The 23116-nt window shown below is 41.7% G+C and overlaps 1 protein-coding gene across 1 annotated transcript in view; it reads right to left on the minus strand.

Annotated features, from left to right (window-relative positions):
* The window catches only part of Crybg3 (crystallin beta-gamma domain containing 3), a 100757-nt gene that overhangs the window by 1637 nt on the left and 76004 nt on the right, over nucleotides 1–23116 (minus strand). Inside the window, exons 17-20 of the mRNA XM_051150100.1 lie at nucleotides 21037–21163; nucleotides 8475–8614; nucleotides 5083–5206; nucleotides 411–569 (exon numbers count right to left, since the gene is read on the minus strand). Of these exons, the coding sequence (XP_051006057.1) occupies nucleotides 411–569; nucleotides 5083–5206; nucleotides 8475–8614; nucleotides 21037–21163 (550 nt within the window). The remainder of the gene's footprint in view (nucleotides 1–410; nucleotides 570–5082; nucleotides 5207–8474; nucleotides 8615–21036; nucleotides 21164–23116) is intronic.

Genomic DNA, 23116 nt, shown 5'->3' on the forward strand with positions numbered 1-23116 from the left:
GAGAATCAAGCATACCCAGAGAGAATGCCTGTATTTCATTTTTTAAGCATTGTTCACAACTATTCTAAAAAGAAGGGTTGTAACATGTTTGGAATCACAGAAACAACTGATTTTATTTGTGCCGTCAAGGAACCCTTCTCTCAAAAAAAGCATATTGCCTGATTTGGCTCCAGTAGATGGAATCATTTAGGTATGTGTTAACCTTGGCCCTTAAAAACTGAAACTGTACTTTCTACTTTTAAATGCTTTTCAGTTTGGAGCATAAGAAAGTCTAGGTCCATTTCACATATGTCAACATTTTTATGATTACCATGCACTGTTTCTAGGAAGCCAACATTGTTTTTGGCATGCCAGCTGTTCTGGCAGTATTGTAGATAACATATAGATGTCAGAAAAAGCACAGAATTTACCTTGGATTTAAATAGTCCTCGGCAGTAGTGCCAGATCTGAGTGTCCTTCCCGCTGTAGGGAGAGATGCATACAGACATTGTCCGTGCATCAGCTAGGTTCCCGGTGACTGTCAAATACTCATCCTGGGCTCGGTTTCTTATTCTGATGTACACTGCAGGCTATGAAAAGAGAAAAGCCATTGGGGCTAGGGGCTTGAACTTCCACATTGGAAAAGCAGGAGAGAGAGAAGGTACGAACTTTAATAAATACGGTTTCACTCAATTCCTTTGGCTAGTATGCATTTACCTTTTTCTGATGATCAATCCTTGAACACAAAGCTTAAATTATGCAAAGTTTGTTAAACATTCTGAGAAGTGTCTATATGAGAAGCTAAAAGGTAATAATAGTTGCGTTTACCGGAACTCAGTGTGACACGGCTGTGGAGAATTAGGGCCTTGCTGAGTTTCCTCATTTCTCAGATGTGCTGGGAAGGATGGGGAGAAGGGCCAGGCCATGCCCAACATGGAACTTAGTGACTATACAGGAATAGCAAGCATGGCAGTCAGGCACACTGTGGCATAGTGCTTACATGGTCCGGAGCTGCCAGGGAAGGTCTTGGAAACCAGGCAGCAAGGCCTTTATCTAAGGAGGAAGTTACTTCTGCATTCAGAAACCAGACTGTACTGCTTTGTCTGGAAAATACATGACACACAAATTTTACAAGAAGAAATCTGAATAAGAGCTAATATTTGCTGAGTCCTTAGATACATCAAGCCATGTGCTAAATGTTTTCCGTGATGATAATTTTGTCAGAATAACCAGAACCTTTCGGAGAAAACATTTGTGGCTCTAGTTTTATTATCAAAGCTCATGCAGAGAGGGAGCTGATCTCTGGCAGGATGGCTCAGAGACCCATGCAGGAACACAGCGGTCATCCCTGTGGTGCTGTCCCTGTGCGTGTGAAACAGGAAGACACTGGAAGCAGCTCAACAGCAGTCCTGAAAATAAAACAAATGACCACTGTCCCCTCTGGATAAGAGCTGGCGTCCCAAGGAGAACACTAGCAGGGTAATGAGTGATCGGGTACTTGGAGTACTTTGTACTGTCACTGTGAAACTTAATGCTGCTGCCCAGGTAAGTAGAGCTTGGTCGTGTTATGGCCCGACTACCAATGAATGTTGTGTTTTGAAGTTGACAACACAGCAGCATGAAGCTGGTTGCCTTTTGGTAAATTGCTACTGTGCTTATTAGCATTTCTATGAGACATCACCTAAGCATTTAAATTACCAAGTAGAAAGGGCAAATGACTGGGCCATAGGAGCCTGTGAGCAAGTGTCTACCTGTCGAGTATCTTAAAAAATGAACTATGTCTACATTCATGTCTGTAACCATCGTGGTAGGAGAAGATATCATGTGTCCTTCCTTTAGCCTTTGGCCTCCTGAAAGAACTGAAAATTTCCCAGGAATCCCATGCTGAAAGAAGGGTAAAGTTGAAGCCCTTTTCCCAGCCAGAGAGGGAACTGCTTCTTAACAAGAGATTACACAGTTCTGACAACTTAGCAGGCTGCCCTTGCAGGACAGTCTTGATCGAGACAATGAGTCGTCCACCACCAGCAGTGCTGCGGACCAAACCTTGACAAGTATTGCTTAATTATGCATAACTCTAGCACTCTATTTAAACCTGTACCTCATATTACTGCCTCTAAGACAGACTGGGTGGGTGGGACCCATTATTTATTCTGAGTATGGCACATTGAAAAATGTATCTCTTCTCTTACTATTTGGTGTATTGAAGACATGAGGTTGTAACTAGCTTGTTGGGCTGCCAGACCCAGGCTTTTACTCTAAGCACTCTGGCATCAATAATTATAACTATAGTAATGCACTTAAGTATCTACAGCTCAATGTTGTCTCCCACAGTAACATTTATTGATTCTTGAAGCTTCAGTGAGCTTTTATAGTTGCATTACCTTGCACATATAAAGAAACAGGTATGACCTTCATGGATGACACAACTCCAATTACTTTAGGACTAAACATCACAGTTTTAATCGATTAGACCAGGCAAGGTACTAATTACCCTTATTACCACTTGTAGTCTGACTCCTCTGTAATTATACTTAAAAATCACTGTGACATGCTTTATAAGTACATTAGTGACTTCTGTATTCCCAGCCTCAAGGAGGATCATGTTTTGATTATTTCCTGGTTCCTCAACAAAGATAAGAACTATGGAAGCACCAATACCTGTACCAAAGTTAGCATGTAGTAACAAACTACTGTTTTCAAAACTGAGGCCTAATTAAACAGTGGGGATAATCTAAAACATTATTGAAATGAATTTAAGTCAGAATACCTGGTATGGACATGTTATCCAAGAATTTGAGAGGCTGAAGGCGAGTCTTTTTGCTGAAGAACCCAAACTTTGGACAGAGAACGCAGAAGATTTGAACTGGATTGAACCTGAAAGCATCCCCCTAATGACTGGCTTTGAGAGTACCAGAGATGCTGTACAAGCTGCCGGGGAGGGGGGACCAGGGGCGGCACAACAATTAGTAGTTTGTTGTACCCAACTGTGATGCCAGATTGTCCTAAGGTGCCACAGTGGTAATCATATCTTGGCAATAAAGAGCGGCTTAATACTTGGACTTTAAGCACATTCAAAAAGGAAAACCATGCCTGGTACTGGAAACTTAGCCAGAACTCTAGAGTCATGGATCTTCAAAGGACAACCTACTCCCATTACTTTACTAAACCAGCACCATCCTAACTGCATTCCCACTTCTACCTTGTTTTTCCCTCCTATTTATTTGGGTTACCCCTTATCCCATAGACTGGGAGTGAGGAGCATCCTGTAACAGCAGTGTACCGAGAAACCACAAAAACCACAAATGTTTCGGTTTCCTTCAGCAGAACAGCTCTGGCTTTCTCCCGGAACACAGTGAGTAATATACTTCCAAAGTCACAGTATTATCATGGTTAATACACAGCCAGTGTCTATATGCTCAATATTCACAGTGATGCCAACAGCTTCCCCAGTAAAGAACTTGAGGTACTAAGAAATGAAGTGACTGATCAGAATCCCATTGCTAGCAAACTAAGCTATGGATTGAAGTGACAGAGCCTAATAGTGTATTTGTATTGAAGGAGATAGCAAGAAAAGACTGAGGTGGGTACATGAGAGCCTCAGTGCATTTCTGTTAGACAGACTGCTCAGTGCTTGGAGTGGGTGGTAGAGCTCAGCAAATGCTGATCTTATTTTGAAAAAGGCTAGGTGCCTAAGCACCTAATAAAAAATCTCTAACACTTGGGTTGCCTTTGTCAAGCTACTTAGTCTTGATTTTCCAGGATTAATCCTTACCCTAACAGACTACTGTCAGAACCAAATGAAGCAGTATTCTAAAAAAACACAGATGGGTAGAGAGTGCTACACGTACCACTTTCCTTCTTGGTGCCACACACTGCCTGTGGCTCTTGATAATCCTGCAATGTTTGATGTTTTGTGGGGTGTTGGGGACTTACAAGTATACATGTGTATATATATCTGAGGGCATCTTTGGGTGTGGCCTCTTGGGTTCCACCTAAGTTGCCTGGAACTTGAGTACTACTGTGCCAGGGAAGCTGGCCAGGAGACCCTCCTGCCCCACTTCCCTCTCGGTGGAATTACATAAGTGCACCATATACCTGGCTCTTAGTGTGAGTGCTGGGGATCAAATGTGTCGACTTTGGGTTCAGCACGTTAAGTCCAAATCTGCAGCTCAGCTAAGGGACAGATGATGTCTGTTCTAGTATCTACCATACTTAGAGGGTACTAAATATCGATTCACTTATATATTCATTCCTTTATTGAACAAGTTTGCGCCCATTGGTCCTCACCATTGTGACAGGTACTAGATAGAACAATGAGTAAAATAAGCACTGCCACTTCTCAAAAGTGGCTTCCAACAGTAGGAATGAGCCAGTTCATCTACTGATGTACTTATAAGCTACAAACTGGTCTTGTAGGAAAGCCAAGTCTTTTAGGACTTTTCAGAGGCGGGGGACCTGGCACATTGAATTAGAAGGAGAGGTAGGACAATTTGGCAAAGAATAAGAAAAGTGTTCTATGCCGAGGGCACAGCCTTGTTATCAGGCTGTGTGGAAAAGCCCTCTGCACTTGGGTATGTGTGATAAAGACATGTGAGTGAGCAGATGAAGCTGGGGAAATAAGGGGGAAGCCAGGAGGAGTCAGATCTCACAAGCTGTGATGTACACTATCCTCCCAGATCCCACAGGCCATGATGAACAGACCGTATCCTAAGTGAAGTGGGAAGCTTTGGAACGTAAGACTGACAAGAGTAGGTGTGTGATAAATACTATTTTAATTAAATTGCCAAGATTTAACCTGAAGATTACATAATGGAAAAACTCAAATGCAAAGAAAGTAAAACTCATTATACTAAGGATCTTTTCCCCCATTATTTACCACAGAACTTACATTATTATTTTGTGAAAAGAACATGGTGATAGAACTTTGGATTCAACACTAAAATCCAATATTGACTTTAAATATTTTATGAACTGGCTAAAATGTGTAAAATTGCCTCCTTGGGTCCATAGGTGACCAAGTGGTCAATATTTCCAGTACTGTGGTTTAGGACACTTCTGCCAGAAAATCAAGCTATCAGGGTCTGTTGTTTCTCTACGTCTTACCTGCTTCACAGGGCGGATAGAACCAATTGTTTTCCACCCACTAAATGCTGTCCAGTTTGGGATTTCATTAGGCACAAGAAGGATTTGCCTTCCCAAGAAATTGGATCCTTCATAAGCTACCCACCTGCAAGAAAGCAGGAGAGAAAAAAGTGTGGGACATTGAAAAGAAAAAAAAGCATAATGGCAAACAAATTGCTTGACAGCTTCTAGGTCTACAGAGTCTCCCTCCCCCCCCCTGCCACCTCCCCTCTGTGTAGCCTTAGCTGTCCTGGACTCACTTTGTAGACCAGGCTGGCCTCGAACTCACAGCAATCTGCCTGCCTCTGCCTCGTGAGTGCTGGGATTAAAGGCATGCGCCACCACGCCCAGTTTACAGATTTTAAATATACATAGTTATGCATTTTTCTTTTTCCTTGGTAGAGGTCAAGAAGACAGCCACTGCATCTGGAGTCAGAATGAAATGTCCGGCTCTTGCACTTTTAAAAAGGTTGAATCCAACGATGTAGCAAACCTCAAAGCATTTTAACACTGATACATTCGCCTCTCAGCATTACTTAGGAGGGAAAGAGTCTTCCTTTTCTTGGTTGTCACATGAGATTCAGAGCTTCTCCAGATAGCTGCAACTTCTCCAAACCTTTCTTCCACAACTTCTCAAGGCCACGAAAGACCACCCACAGAGATTCCCCTTTTTCAAAGATAGGGAAGATGGCAGAGGAGCTAACACTTTTCAGTCTTGGTTGTGTTAAGGACCTTGGGTGAGAACCAAGTCATTGCTGGTGGTCCGTTTCTTCCCAGTCTCACTAAGGTTGCCTTTGCTACATTGTGACAGTTCCGTAGGTGTGTGCAGAAGTGGCCCACACTCTGAAAGCACTATCTGGCCTTTGACAGAACTGGTTGCTGAACCCTGTGTTCACTGGTTGCCAAACTGGGTGAATAAACACTAGGATTGCCAGAAGAACCCAGAATTTTCAGGGAGACTGGGTCTCTGCAAAGCCTTTAAAGAAAGCGTGGAGGGTGAGGCTTGCTTCAGACACAGTACTCTGGAAGTACAGTCCATGTTGCCCACCATTCCATCAGTCTGTAACCCAGGTGATAAAGTGGAGAGCACCAGTAGCAGGAAATATGTCTGCCCATCAGAAGTAGAGTTCCCAGAAACAGGTTCTTCCAAGGCTTGTGGTGTGGACCAGTGTCCCCTAAGGTATCTGGTTTGCAGTATAGCTCTCCTGGGATGTGGCTGAACCCTCAGGAAATGACACCTGGTGGGAGGTCCTTCAAGCGACAGTATTACTTAAGTCTATTCCTCTGACTTCTTGGCTCATTGGGTTTTCACCAACGCCTATTTCTACCTTAGTATGCCACTCAGAGGCCTAAAGTAATCAGGCTGCTGATCTCAGACTGGAACCTTCAGAACAAAACAAATCTTTGCAAAGTTTATATGCCTCAGGCATTTTGTTATAGTGACAGGAAGCCATAGCTGCTACAGCAGTGGCTTCTGTTCTTTTATTATCCAAAAGAAAAGTCTTTATCTTACAGAGTGGCACTGGTAAGTAAAGGAAAAGGCACCAATACCTACATAAAATTGTGGGCAGGAGGGAGGAACTTAGCAAAGCCTGATTTATTAAATCAATAAAAGCTTGAGTAGAGTCCTGACTCAAACTGACTACTGTGAAGAAAAGTCCACCCTTTTTTCCTTAAGTGACGGCAGGCTTGGCCAAATTATGGGCATACTGAGGTAGCACCGGGCAACCTTTTCTTGACTTGTTATAGCTGTCAGCCCAAATCTAATCAACCACGGGCAAAGGCAGGTCAGCATGACCAGGGATGCCTAGCCACCTCTCCAGCTTTTAGCAAATGAGTCCCATTTCATGTTCACTTCAATGGATTCCATACGTGGAATACATACACGGGGTCACATTACCATCATAGATCCAAAACGTAATGCTTCACAAAGATTAAAAGAGTAGGTGTCACAGAGTAGGTGGTTCAGCATAAAATGGTGTGCTGGAAGCCCACAGTAGCCCAGGAAGGGCTTTAAACAGACCACTATTCTGGTATAGAGAATCGAGGAGAGGAGATAGATAAAACAGCTGTCAAAAATAAATAGTGTCAAGGTGAAATTGCATACACTCTCTAGAAAGGAATAAAAATAGAAAGGAGAGAGCTCTTCAGCAGTGTGCCAAATACCAGTTTAACCTTGATAACTGTAAGGAGCTTCAGTGGTTAAGAGCACTCACTGTTCTTCACAGGACCCAGGTTCAATTCCCAGCACCCACATGGCAGCTCACAACTGTCTGTTACTCCTTTTCTAGGGGATCTGACACCTCCAGACAGACACACATGCAGTCAAAACACCAATGTACATTAACATAAAAATCAAAAATTTAAAAAGTGTAAAAATCCTACATAGGATTTGAAAATGCAACTCAAGTGGTCTTAGTTAACTGGAATGTAATATTCTGGAATCCTATATTAAGACCGAGAAAACCAATTATTTTTAATAAAGACCAAACCATGTGAAATACTTTTCAAAGAAAAATCTAAATAGTTATATGTGTCAATTATATAAGAGCAATTTGATCTAATAGTTGACTTAGCTTCTGACGTTCTTGATTTAAACAGTTAATTACCACATGCAATAAAAAGTCATTTTCATACTAACTTTCAACATGTATGCATATTTTCATACTTGAGTTTTGTTCGTATACTGTTGGTTTTCGACCAGGAGCTTGCCTTGGTGCCAGACTCTTCAGAAATAAACAGAAAGGCAGATTTTCCAGGATACAAAGCTTCAACTACAGCACTCTCCAATTCTGTTGAGCACTTGTGTTTAAATACATGCCTAACTTGTATATTAAGCACTTAACACTTTTTAAAAGACAGTTTTCCAGAATCTAAGCACCTCGGGCCTGTGCCCTACCATGTTGACTGGTAGCAGAAATGCATCAACCAGTGAGGGCTACAGAGAATGAACACTCTGGTAGAGACTGCTTTTGGACAGACAAACTGTCAGGTCAAAGTAAAAGCAAACCATCTTAGTCTTTTAAGTGGTCACTTGCCTTACATGAGCGATGCTATTCACAGTTAAAATAGATGATTTAGTGGAGTTTCCCACAGAAGGGAAGTAGGCTCAAGTAAGGACCGTTACCTGGTAGAACTGCTCAATGACCCATACCAGCCCTCCTCCCCAAAGGGCTCTTGTTCCAGGTCACTGCAGACTATCATGTAGTGGCCATAGTCCCATCTTATCTTACTTAAACAGAAGCTACTACTGTATCAAGATGAAGAAGAGCAGGAGCACCAATGGGCTAACAGCAGTGGTGGGGAATAGCAGCCAAGCAATTCTGTCATAAATCAATAACCATCCCAGAGCGAGCCCCCCCTCCCGTACTCACAGTCCACTCTTTATCCACACAGACTGGGTATAGAAGTGTAGGTCCTTGTTCAAAACAGAATTCACAGCATCTTCAAGATGTAACTCTCTTCCCTCACAATGTTCCAGGGCAAAAAGGCTGATGGAAGGCTCTTCAAAAACCTAACACACACAAAAAGGGGAAGAGCATCATCATAGGTGTGGGCACACCTGAAAGACAACCTGGTCTCAAACACAACCCTAGGAGGAAGACAGAAGGCACTCTTACTTGAAAACAGCATGTGCAGACACGTAAGCAACGCCATGCTTTTTTTACTTGTATATATTCAATGGCGGCAACAAGACTTGGGGAATGAGATACCAAACCAAGGCCACATCACTGTGTTTGAGGTATTACTGACCAGCAGATAAGTTAGAAGAAGCATAGTAATAGCAGAATGTAACATATGGCATAAAATAGACATGCCTGTGAGAGCTCTCAGGAAAAGCAGGGCTACTTTTTAGTAAGGAGAATCGACAGCGACGCATGCATATGACGGTACCTGTCTGAGAAGATGCAACAGGGTTAAAAGGTAGGGAAGATGGGGGAGGTGCAAAGCAGGCATTCATGGGCTCTTTTAGAGGAGCCAGTAGAACCAACCAGCATGAAAACAAGTCCCACGGGAAGGGTGCTGGACATGCCCACTGACTGTCATCAGGTGCCACATTGCCACATTTCCTGCTACGCTGACAGGGCGGGGACAGTTTGACTGCCAGGGCAGAATCAAGGACTGAGACTACTTTGAAGGAATCATTACCCACACAGCAGGAACTGTGGCTGGTCAAATAGGGGTAAATTGAAGCTCTTAGTTTCTTACTTTCATATATGCTTATCTTTGTGGAGATGGACGTGTTTGGAAGCCAAGGGTTCAGAACAGAGAAAAACTGCATTGAAGAAGAGGGTAGGGGTGGGTACAGACCACATGCGCTATGAGGGTGAAAGGGGGAAACTGGAGGTGGAAGAGCCTGGGGGAGGACTGAGGAGTGGATCAGAAGGGTCAACCAAAACTAAGTACCAGGGGGAAAATGTACAGGGATACCTTTAACTTTGATGGCCAAATGCAACTTTTTTAAAAGAGAAAAAACATCAAAACCCAACTGGTTCACTTATAAGTGACCTGCAGATAATACTTGCAGTGGAGCAAAGTGACTTGTGCATCGTCATCTCTTGCAGAGGTGTTTGGAATTGCAAGGGAAAGCATCATTTAAATGTGCATCACAGGAGAGGACTGGCTCAATAAACAGGGGAACTACATAGAGAGAATCCTAGGGAGCTCTGGAAAGGACTAGGAGCTCTTTAGAATAAGATCACCAAGACCAAGTCTGCAGGGTCAGGAAAAGAGAGATGGTATAAAACAGCATACGTCACAGGATACCTACCGGCTTGCAGAAAAAGGAAAATGTATACATTTTAAATATGTACTTGTATATGAATTAAAAACATTGTCCAGAAAAAATATTGCCTCTTCTGAGACAGTGTCTAAGAAAACAATGGGCACGAGAAGAACAAAAAATTTTTACTAGATGCCTTTTGATAATTTCTGAGTTTGAACCCTGTTAATATATAATTTATTCAGATATTTATATTGGTAACTATGTGTGCGTGTTTGTGTGTGTGTGTGTGTGTGTGTGTGTGTGTGTGTGTGTGTGTGTTTGTGGAGTTTTCATAATATGGACACTCAGAAATTTACCTGGCAACAGGATGAATAAAGAATAGAGAGATGGGAACTAACAGTATATTTGAAAGTACAATATAAAGAGACAAGGCAAAGTCTGGAAAACCAGTGATGAATTAGGTATGCTAAGGCAAACAAATGGATACACAGGGAAAGACAAGTGCAAAGGTGGGGCTGGGGAGTGTGTGGTGACATTGGTCAAGTATCTGCCATGCAATCACAAGAACTGGAGTTTGGATCCCCAGCCCCCACACATCAGCTGAGGCTGGTAGCATGTATGTATTAGTAACCCTAGTGCTGTGATAGTGGGGGCAGGGAGAGTTGCTGTGCCCAACTAGTGGAGCCAAAGGTAGGCTCTGAGCTCAGTGAGACTGTACCTCAAAAACCAAGATGGAAAGTGATAAATGAGGCAACCAAAGCCCAAAAGAGACTTGTAGATTTGTAATTGAGACTTTTTCAATATCCTTATCTTCAAGGTTTTAAAAAACATTTCAGCTGACCTTTGTCCACGTATCTATTGGGTGAGTCATGGCTTAGGGAGAAAAGACAGTCAAGGAGCCTGGAAAGGGTTCAGAATCAACCATCAGCAACTCTCCAGAAAAGAATTACAGACAGTAAAGGTGAAACTTGTAACCCAGAAAGGGGAAAAAAGGTCTATGAGAATGTAATTTAAATTTTACACAATATTCTAACTAAAACAGGGGTATGTACAGAACCCTCCTCTTCCTTTTACAGATGCCTGCTATAGCATTTTTGAAAGGCTGAGTTTGAATTCATACTCCATCAAATTTATTTGCTCTAACAAGTCAACATTTTAGAAAGTTATCTCAATAAAAGGTAGAAAGTTTGAGAAAAAAATGATTTATTTATTCCTCTATTTAAAACGATACAGGGAAACTGAGGAAAATGTGCCAAACAACCGAGATGTTTTAAAGAGTTTCTAAGAGTTTACATTAATCAATAAGGGGTACTTAAGTGAGCGAGTAGGCTAAATGGCAAATGTACAACCTAAGCAGCAGTAACCAAGTAAGAGATGACTAACAAAGCAAGGTCGGGAACTAACCCACGTCTTTACTGACAGTGAAAGGACATAGTCTAGTCCAATCTGACAAGCTTTTACTTGAAAGCATCCACTGTTTCTAAACTCAAGGACAGCTCTGATAAATCAGATATGTCTATGTGTTAAGTTATTAAAGTTTACATTGTTCCAGTTTAAATATTTCATTTATGACTATATGTAGATGTGCAAGTACAATTGACTTACACATGTACTCAAAGCACTGGAAGATTTGGAAGGGCAACACAGTGCTAATCTGGACAGGGTTATGGCAATGGTTATGGTAGCTGATCACTCGAGATGAGAGTCCAAGAAATATTTTTAAAAGCTGTCTATATTCTGATGCATTCCCCAAGTTTAAAGATAGCAAGATAACAAAAATTAATGGTAAGTATTCAAAACAGAAGATGACAGAATAAGCTGTTCTTTATGAGAACAATAGAAACTGCAAGAATTTAATTACAAATTGAGCCCTGTAAATGTCATGGCTCTGTTCCATGCTACATTAGGAGACAGCCAACCACTCAGGGCTAAAAGTTCCACTTGGGAGTCAGCAGTAACAAGACATTCCTGTCAGGTCATGTCTAAGCCATGCAAAGTAGATACAGTTTCAAAGAGGAGTGTGTGGGCAGGTTATGAAAGAAAAAGAATGCTTGAATAATTTATATATAAGTGAAATTTAAATTAGGAAAAAAAAAAACCAGTGCAGCCTTGGCCCATCAATTAATAGATGTTGAGATAATAACAGTAAAGATTACCAAAATATGTTCTAAATATGTGCTTGTTTGTTGTTACTGCTCTAAGAGACTAAGTGTTAGTCTTATTTATAAGTGAATAAATGTATACTCATATTTCTATAAGAGTCTAAAACCAAGTTTCTCCCTAATTTATTTGGCAACAAATTTAACCTGAACAAATATAGGCATATTTTAATATTTATCTGGTCTGAATCAATGCATAAATTTCATTCCAGAAATAGAATGTGTTTAATTATAGAATTATTTCTGTACCCCTCGGAGTGCTTTCTTAAACACCATATATAAAAACTCAATTCTTTTTAAAATGTGAAAAGTTTTGATTCTTAAACTCCATTCCCATGAGTGACTGTGGGCCTGAATTCACCCATTTAATCCCTAAGGTTTGCCTCTGGTGTACGCACTACTTTTACACACAACAGTTGAGGGGTCAAGGCACAGGTCACAGGGTAAGTAAGGGAAGGGACTGGCTTTGGAGCCTATGCCCCATGGTCCCAGAAGCTAATCCCTCTGCTGTTACTCTAAAATGTTCTAGATACCAATTGTTTTACGATGCAGGATATGAGCAGTCTGCAAGTGTGAGGTTACCTAAGCTTCTCCATGCTCAGCTGGTGAGCATCAGAGATCCCTACCGTCTACAGATACCATCTGCCAACTATGCTGGAAGGCCAGAGACCTTAGTATATGGCCTCCGCTAGAACAACTACAGTCACATCATCACTTTCAATGTAATTGTATAAAAAGTTTAACTCTCTAAGTGATAATTTTAACTCAATGACATCCGTTGACACCATATAGTTCTTTAGGTTTCAAATCACTGTTTACAATGAAAATGTGCTGATGGTAATTCAAGGCTTATTAACTGGTTAGGCTGTAAAGATAACATTTTCAGTTAGTATTAGACACTGACAACAGCTCTATCTGTACAGCCCAACACCTTCAGCTCCCTCACATATTTGCCAAATGAGCCAGTTTAAAGGGAATTGCAACTGAACTAACTTAGTGATGTGAACCTTAATGTGTGGCCTAAATACCATTCCAAAGAGATGCAAAAGTACTGGGAAAAGGTAAATGAAATGACATGATCTAATAAAACGCTCATAGATCTTTAAGAAATCTCTAATATGATCTCTGGTTTACAAAATCCTATTAGCACCTGCTGCCTATCAACTCATAATTTTGCATACACAGGAATCAGCCCTTGCCTGTGGCCTGCTACCCTGTCACTCAGTGCTGCACTAGAGGGCTTCATATGCACCAGCTCATTTAATCCTTGTGTTCGAGTAAATCAGAAAGTGGAGACCTGGAGAAGAACACAGGCCTGGGTACACTCAGTACTATCAATGGTGCGTGGGAGCTGAGCCGAGAGCTGTCGGACACTGAGACACACTTCAACAGCTACCCCCCCCCCCCCGAGCCCTTTTCATTCATTTCATGTTGGTGCCCCCCTTTTTAGATGTTTTTAGATGCTAAAAGAGCAAATAATATCACTTATGACTATCCACAATATTACATCTGGATTTTCCATTTGTATTTTAAAAAACATTTAACTGGCAAATACTGTGTGTATGTATTTATTAGGCTCAATGTGTATACGATGTAAGACAATCAAAGTAGGGGGTACTAGTATTTAAACTTCCTTGAATGTGAAACTATCTAACCTAACTGTTTAATGCAACATGCAATTAACAATACTGAATAGTATTTAACAATATACAAAATTAGCATCAGAAATTTAAGTGAGTGGAATATATTGAATACGCCTGAATTTAAACTCAGAGCTCCTAGAGGTAGGCTGCTTTTCTTGCCTATGGTGTTGAAACTGTTCATGCACGCAGCTGCCCTTTGCTAACCCTACGCTATAACTGTTCTGTTCTTTGGATGTGCTACTGTTTTATCTCCCAATGCTCCAACAAATGTTCTCACACTGCCCCCACTCTCCCTGCACTTCCTCCACTAGCGGCGTATGAATAACACTAACCTGCAGGCCTCTAGGACTGCAAGACAGCCAGCCAGTTCCTGTCAACCAACTACACTTTGCTGCAGCTAAACCAAATTATGGTACTGTCACATTTTTAAGTACGTTAGATACAAAACCAAGTAGGGTAACAGTGTCTCATTACTGTTTCACTTTGCATTCCTGCCATCATCCCTGAGGGTTAACATCTTTGCATGTCCTGAGTCATTTTCTCCTCGTCTACACATGGCAGATTTATATCCTCTGTTGATTTTCTTTCTCACTTCATTTGAAGAGCTCTCCTTGTAGTCTATGCAAACTGCAAGCATATCCTTTCCCTTTGAGTCTTGCTGTGGCAGGCTGAGTAATTAATGCCAGACCATCCAAAACACACACACATCAGCATCGGAATGCTGGGAGTCAGTGAACACAGTGTTATTTAGCACAGAAATGACATGACTAGCAGTTAAGGATCTTAATCTGGATTACTGAGGTAGGCCCAGTATAGGCACAAGGCGCTTTTAGAGGCGGCAGGAGGTTGGAGATAAACCACAGAAGCGGATACATGGCAGAGACCAGTATAGCCCAGTGAGGGAAAGCTGGTGACCTTTCAGGGTAAGGAAACGGATTACCACCTAGGGACTGAGAAGAAAAGCGTTCCTCTCTGCACCTTCAATTTGCTCCAGTGAGACCACTTCAGACTTCTGGCCTCTAGGGTTGTAAGACAGTGGATTTCTGCTAAGTGACCACATTTTCAACAATTTATTATGGCAGTGCTAAAGTTTAAATGTCCCTACCAACACTTGTGTTGAAACATAATGTTCATCATGAAGTGTAAAAAGTGTATATAGGCTCTGCACAGTATGGGTGTTTGGAACAGAGGACTTCAGGAGTTAATTATGGTTTAAAAAGGACATAAGAGTGGGGACTGAATTTTGGGGGTTTTGTTTGTATTTGTTTTCTTTGTTTTTTCAAGACAGGGTTTCTCCATGTAACAGCCCTGGCTGTCCTGGACTCCCTTCGTAGACCAGGCTGGTCTCGAACTCATAGAGATCCACCTGTCACTGTCTCCCGAGTGTGTGCACCACCACAGCCGGCCGGAAGAAGAGCTTTTTATAAGAAAGGAGAGATTAAGGCTGGGGAACTCAGTTTCTCACCCAGTGTGGTCTTCCCTGCTGCTACATTTCCCAATCATAAGCTAGACAAGCATTTTTTCCCTTTGTAATTTACCAAGCCTGTGATATTCACTTGTGGCAGCAGGACACAGATTATGACAAGTAACTTCTACTCATGTTTGCCTCTTAACCCTTTTCTTACTAATTCTTACTTTCTGTGTCTAAAGATGTCCATCCTGATCTGATGTCATTGGGAGAATTTCCTGCATTTTCTTCTAATTCATAAAATATGCTTTTATGTTTATATTATGTTTAGAGTAAAAGACCCTAGATATCGCATTTTGTTTTCATGAGACCTCTCTGTAACATTTTAGTGATATTACATATGCTGTAATATTCCCGTCTTCTTAATGCTGATTCTACTTCTTAAGACTGTATCATCAGAATCATGGTTTCACTCCAACTTCTCCTACAGGTTCTCATTACCACGTGTCCTTGGCTTTGCCCACTTACAGTTGCGAGGATAAGAATTATTACTTCAGAAAGCCAGACTTCTAAGCCAAGCCACCATGGAGACGCTGGACAAGCAAGGAGCAGACTTCTGCTCCCATGGTAACATAGTTAACAGGTACCCAACAAGATACTGGGCCAGCACTGACTTGTCTCAGCCTGGCAGTTTGAAAGTCACAGTCTGCTCTTCTCACAGCCAAGAACTGCTCGGGTATCCTATTCTCATGTCTGTACCTATTATTCTTAAAATAGTCTGTTCAGCTTTGAAGCACTTCAACAGATGGCAGTGGTAAACCACTTTCCCCATCACCCTTCAACTTTCAAAGCTACACAGAGCATGTAAGAGGGTGAGATACAAGCTTACCGTTAATCTCAAGTGCAGCTCCTGTTATGGAGTGAACTGTACACAGGCACTGCCTGGTTATGTTTGGTGGGACTGGATCATTTACCTAATTATTAAATAATGGAGCCCTATGTTTTATGGCCATGTGCTAAGCAGAGAGGACGACAGGTCACACAATTCAAAATGAACATAATGCTCTATACCTTGTCCACAGTGACTATAGTTCAGTAGTTGTGACTAAGTGCAAGGAGATTAAAAGAAATAATAATAAAAGCAGCTAGAACTGTAGAGAATAGCCACTTAGGGCAGAAGAATTGCCGTGTGTGTGTGTGTGTGTGTGTGTGTGTGTGTGTGTGTGTGTCTGTGTCACCTTGACACAGCCAGAGTCATCTGGGAAAAGGAAACCTCAACTGAGAAGGTGCCTTCATAGTACTGGCCTGTAGGCTATAGGGCATTTTCTTGATGAAAGACTGACGTGAGAGGGCCTAGGCCACTGTGTGTGGTGCCCTTGAGTATGTGCTCCTGAACATAAGCAGGAAGGCTGAGCAAGGCCATGAGGGGCAATCCAGTAAGCAGCACTCCTCCTCCATGGCCTCTGCTTCAGGTTCCTGCCTCCCAGTTCCCGCTTTGGGTTCCTTCCCTGAGTCCCCTCAGTGATAATGCATGAGAGTTATGTAACTTCAAATAAACCCTTTTCTCCCCAAGCTGCTTCTGGTCAGTGTTTTATGACAGTAAGAAAAGCAAACTAAGACATGCTTCTAATATGAGATCATGTGTGGTTATTTAATTTAGATCTTAAAAGACACAGGCAGAGGAGACAAATAGTGCATTTGTTTCCACAAAGCAGTACAAAATAGAAAAAGATGATAAAGGGTACTGACAGGGTGCAAGGGGAGAGCTTGGTGAAGCCGACCCAACAGTGGAACTGGGACTAGACTCCACCAGAAGGTCACACAGAAGATGCAGGTAAGAAATTAATGAGCAGCTTAGAGGGAGAAAGTTAAGAGGCCCTCACAATGGTTTTGGGAAGAGAGAGAGAGAGACAGAATCTCTAAATTTGGTTAAAGGAAGGGAAAGGAGGAGAGTGGCAGGGGGGAATATATCCTATCCAGTACCCAGTTACTGATTAGAGGCTTGGAATCACAAAGCAGAGCAAATCAACGATAGTGTCAGGGGAGCAGACAGGCATAGTACTGACGATGGTCTTTACAGATCTGTGGAGGAAAGAAGAGCAGACCGAAGAGGGGTGATGGGTGCTGGAGCATGCTGCTGGGGATGCACTGCGGACCTCTGAGAGGCAACAGACTCATGCTCAGCCCACAGGCTTGGAATCCGCTATATCGGCAGAGGTGAGAAGTGAAGTGATGAGAACAGAAACCTCTAGGTAAGAGAGAATGTGGCCAAGGACAACTCTGGGGAACACACACTGAGGGTACAGGAGGAAGAGGGAATCTGCATTTCATGACATGAGTTCATTATCTAATTCTCTGCTGTCTTTTATTTAGTGCTTCCTGAAAACTATGGTCTGTAATTGGTGCACAGTAGTTGAAGTTGAATAAATAAATGTAAAGTGAATAGTCAGTAATATTGTGCAGTATTCTTAATATTTCTACAGAGGATTCAGATACTTTTAACATTTCACCCTAATCAAATCAAGACAGAAAACCTTTAAACTTTCTTCTCCCAAATTGCTAGTCAGTTGTGCTTTCTGTTCCTGGAGCCTGCACAGCATGTTGCCACCACCAGGCCTGACCTCCTGTCATCACGTTGCTCTTTTGCACCCAATACAATCATTTCTAAATATAGACCGTGGCTGTGGTTTCAGCAAAACACTTAAGCTTCTTTAAACCTAACAGTTGATCTCTTTCATCTCAGAGAAACATCTGGTAACCATCACCAAGCACATCAACCAAGGTTGGTAAAACTCTTATAGAGAAACCACTCAATAGAATCCAGCTCTGAGGTGACTTGACATTTATACTAAGGGACACTGTCAAACACATCGGTGTCCATACACACAGTTACACCTCGAGAAGATCTGGGGTAAACCTATGGGCATCAGTTCACTCTCCCAACACTACATGCTCTGCCATCACTTTTCTCAGACACTGATATAAAATCAATGAATTTTCCATGGTAAATCCTATAAGAAATCTAAGAGGGAATTAGGACCAAATTCTATCATGTACCATGGTTTTCAATTGACAGGTCACCAGACCTCTAGGCTCTCTGGCTAAAAAAATACCAACAATTCTCTTCTTTTTAAAAAGGAAGCTGGCTTGGTTACAAGGGTAGAACAGAGGATTTTTAAATTTCTCCATCTCATTGCTGAAACTCTGATGACAGATAGCACCTCTCTGAGTTCCTGCGTGTATAGTGGGCTGTTTGAATAGTATCAGCTTTAGCTATACCCAGAGATGAAGGATTGTCCAGGCTCACTGATGACACTCTGTCATAAAATGCTGTCGGCCATTGAGCAGAAGTGGACACATGACGCTTCGTTTGTGCAGAAGCACCTGATGTGACTCTCTGGATGGTTTTTTCTTTCCACCGTTATGAAAACAGCCATGACCCTGATCAAAGACAATCTAATCACCCTCGTCCGCCAGGAAGACACATAACAATCTATAACTGAACCCACAATCAGTGCTCAGTCTCAAATGGAAGCCACCCAACTGCTCTGTGACTGCTGAGAGAAGACATGGAAAAAAAAAATCCACCCTGTGAACACCTGTGTTAAAAAGAACAAAGATCCTGGAAACTTCTGTGAACGCTGACAAAAATATTCCCTCTAACCATGTGAAAACTTAGTTAGGGCAGAGGTTTTTTTTTTCCCATGCCCACTGTATTTATTATTAATATATTTATCTGCACTAGAAGTAAAAAGCTGATACCAATTTGAAAATACCCGTTGTAACTGGTTTCTTTCTGAGGTGTGAACTAAGACCTTGACAAATTAAGAGACAGTCCCAGATCACATAGGTGGGAAAGAAATTATAAACAAGGCTGGGAAGCCCCTCTCACTGTGAAGTTATTGTGACACTACAGATTACACACCCCGGGACCTCTTGGCGGTAACATCCATCTTTACAGACAGAAGTTAGCCTGAATAAAACGCTCATTTGCAGAACACGCTGATCCCATATGAAGATGAAGTTAAGGCTCTTCAGTGGGACACCACTGTGGTATCTGGCACTAAGTCTTGACATTACAAAGCTGCAGACAATGACCCTGGAAGCTGCAGTGCTCATCATTCAAAACGAAACCAATAGATTAGCTTATACATTACCTTAACACAACGGGACAGAATCGGTTCCCAGAATGAATCTGGAATCACACTGGGTGGTGCCCTAGGCACATACAGAAAGGTCTATCATCCTAAAACCACAGTGGAGGAACAAAGAAAGTGGTAGGGGTGAGGAAACAAGATCAGGGTCTGGGACTCTCCAGGGAAAGGAGACATGGAAACTGTTTGACTGGGACCTGGAGAGATGGCTCCTTATGAGGGGTGGTAGCCCAAGGTATACTGACTTCAACATACTCACCTTGCTGTAACCAAATTATCATGCTTAGAAACTAGTCTTCTGGTAACTAAATCAGTTTCACATGTTCTTCCTGATGGGCAGAAAATGTCCCTCACAGACTTTTCAAGCATTTGTACAGATTACCTAAAATTTACCTGATTGGTTCACCAAATTAAAAGTCTTGCAAATACCTTTTAATAAGACATTTTCATATTTAGAACATGTTTTCTTTTTAATTAGCATCAGATAATATCTCTGTTGATGTGTCCAGTAAGTTTGCCTTTAAAAATAAAATCCCTTTCCCTGTAAATGTGGATGAGTCCAATGCTTTGTTAACACCGTCAAGCCCTGCACTGAGCACATCACTTTTCCATCTTTGTGCCTCTTACCATTTTAGTGGTCTTCCCTTGAAAGAGGAAGCACTCAGAGCCACTTACTCCTCCCGAGTTAGTGTCCTTGGGGCTGTTTCTATTCTCACTCCCCAGCCAAGATGCTATTCTTAGCCTGATACCAAGAATACTCTTTCCAAGAATGCCCTGGGAAACAAGGTGGCACTGCTAAGGTTCCGAGCTAAGGAGCTGCGCATGGACGCTATCCCTGGGCAGGAGGCCCGAGTCACTCCCACTATCATGTAGGGCTTTTCATCAATTCTGTGTGCATCTCAAGATTTGACGGGCCGTGCTCTTGGAGAACCATTTTAACAAGAACCTTGATGTCTCCTGGACTCTCATCACTTCAGTTACATAGCTCTTGGAGAACAGAAACCCCAAACAGACAGCCCTGAGTGCTGGTTTTCTCACGCTGAAATTTCTGAACACATCTATAGCAAAGAAGAATTTATTCACTCTACAAGCTGAGCCTCCATGAGGACTCAGATAATTCTGCACAGACTAGGTGACAAAGTCCTAGTTTCTTAAATCTCAAGCTTGAAGTCAATGCTAATGGTACTCCATGTCCTAATATACACTGGAAACCTGAGTAGCAAATAAGTTGTCCTGTGGCTCAGTTACTATGTAAATGTAATGCTGCTATCCCTTTTATAAGTAAGCAGCCTTTACAATTTTTAAGCATCTCATTTAATACTTTGGTGGCTTTATAGAGTCATTTGTTGTTGTTGTTGTTGTTGTTATAGATATAGCTGAGAAATTACCAAACGTCAAATAAGCTGAGGAAAAGACCACACTGAGATTTAAGCACAAGTCTACATTAGTCTACTGTTTACAGAGGATTACATTCCTGTAAGTCACCTTTGGCTGGATTTCATGAGTGAACCTCAATTTCATAATAACCACTAATTAAATTATTTCTGTTTTTATAGTGTGGCATTTCCCATTGCTAATATTTCTTCTAACTTCACGTTATAAACTATTCTTCAAAAAGCTCTTCTTTCATGCACATCACCGTACTTAGGACTTGTTAAGAAGATGGTTAAGTATATGTGAGCACTGTGCCTCCTTTGCAGACTAGCATGCTCGACTTCTGAGAGATCACCCAATTTGCCCAGAGTTAAAGAGGTAGGTAGTGGTGCAGCGACTCGAATCCTTGCCTCTCAAGCACCCCAGGCACTAACACAGCTGTCTCACAATTACACACCGGCACATTACTCACGTAGTCAATGGGCTTGAGTGCTCTGACCCTAGCTGATGGGCAGCCGCAGGAAGTAAGGTCAACGTAGAGGCCTTCTTCCAGTATACACTGATGGTAGAAAACGTCTTCTTGGTAATACAGGAGCCAGCTAGTAGAGAAGCAGTAAGACGCTCAAATTACTCTGGGCTGTCCTATCACCCAGCTATAGAAGCTAGGTACAGCAGTCACAGTGCTGGACAGTACTGGTCAATAAACAGTGGCTACTCTTGTTGAGTTTCAGTTTACTAGGCCCCAGGAGTGAGTCACATACATGATTTCATGGTGTCCTCAATAACTGCTTACACTGAAGGTACAAGTTCATTTCTACAGTCAACATATGATACTAGAGATTATAAAAGTTAATATGATTTTCATTAGATTCATCAACTAAATGTCAGAGTTGAAATCTGAAATAAAAAGACATCTGCTTTACACCAATGACACTTGTAAATTTAGTGTCTTCAAGTAAAAAGGCTTGGGATTAAATTATGGTGATGATTAATCAAAGTAATTGAGTTATTTTAGGGGCTAGTTTTATTTTAAAGTGTATCTGTCACTTTTAATATCAGACAGCTAAGAGAATTTTTTTTTTTAAAGTGAATCCTTCATGCTAAGCTACAGTCAATACACCACAAACCAAATACCTGGTTAAGGGTGCCCTTTCAAAAGGAGGAACCCAAGGGAAACATTAATTGGCTATTAGCAATTTAGCTTGGGTGTGTTTAACTTTTAGCCCTATAATTTAAGAATGGCAGTACTGTCTGTACTTTACCTAGACCAAGTTAAGTCTGAATTACCATAAGAACGAATGTTGGGTAGCTCTGCAATTTACTGTCATTTTTTCCCCTATGTAACGAACACGTCATTGCTGACATTTATTGAGGGTTTTTAATGTGCTATGCAAGAATCAAATTCCTTTGTTTGCATCATTTTATTTCTAGTTGCTTAAGAATCCTCTGAAGTAGGGCTCAGTAGTAGAGCACTTGCTTGGCTTGAGTAAGACCCAATGTTCAATTCGCAGCACCAGGGGGAGAAAACAACCTTTCGAGAGGGGTGCTGTCCTTGTTCCTCCTTTGTACACAAGGAGTCTGAGCCCTGGGGATGACCCAACTTACCTAGAGTTACACAGCTGGGAAGGCGTGGGACTAGGCCCACAGCTAGGTCTCTCAAAAAAAACAAAAAACAAAAAACAAAAAACCTCAGTGCTCAGACAACCTCCACGGTTCTAAAATCTTTTCATTTAACTAGAGTCTTACACTTACACTTCCAGCATATAAAGGCACATGTAGCTAATGTGTCCTAGATTTCAGTAGCAGAAGAGAAAACAAAGGTTTTCCTCTAGGAAAACTCCAGTGCTGCTTCTTACTTGATAAATGAAAATTCGTCTTTCAGAACATTTTCTTTTTCACTTTAGTGGAGAAGAAACTCAAAGCCAGAAAATGGTACTAAAACTATTTCAGGCCCTTGCTACATATCTTCCTCCCTCTGACCACAGAGTGGTAGATAATCTTTCTGAACTCACAAGACTTTGTTTTAGTGCTGTAAAATTCTCAAACCCTTTGGAAGCACATATGAAAACAGTAACAAATGTAGAAAAGGTCGCATTAGAAGAGTGATAAAGAAACACAAAAGGAAAACACTGCTTGAATGGGGGAGAGCTGAGGTCAAGGAGGCAATGTTTGGGTTGGACCTGAAAAATATATTTGGATGAGCAGTAAACAAGTCTTATAATTTTGCAGCCTAATGGAGAACAAGACGGCAAAGAAAGTACATGAATAGTGTACCGGGTGAAAAGCAACTGGGAAAGGCAGTGGCTTGGGATGGTGGGGAGCAAACATGCCTTTCATCCAATGCAAGCAAGCAAAAGTGAAGGTTTCCTCAAAGTCATTTAAGGAGGCACAGAGAAGTAGATACTGCTGAAATAATATATACTGGACTTAAGTATTGGTATGAGAGTTTTGTTTTGTTGTTTAAGACAGGGTTTCTCTCTGTGTCCCTGGCTGTTCTGAAACTTGTTCTGTAGACTACTAGGCTGGCCTCGAACTCACAAAGATCCACCTGC

Source organism: Acomys russatus, chromosome 8 (genome assembly GCF_903995435.1).
Source record: "Acomys russatus chromosome 8, mAcoRus1.1, whole genome shotgun sequence".
NCBI classification, from domain to species: domain Eukaryota; kingdom Metazoa; phylum Chordata; class Mammalia; order Rodentia; family Muridae; genus Acomys; species Acomys russatus.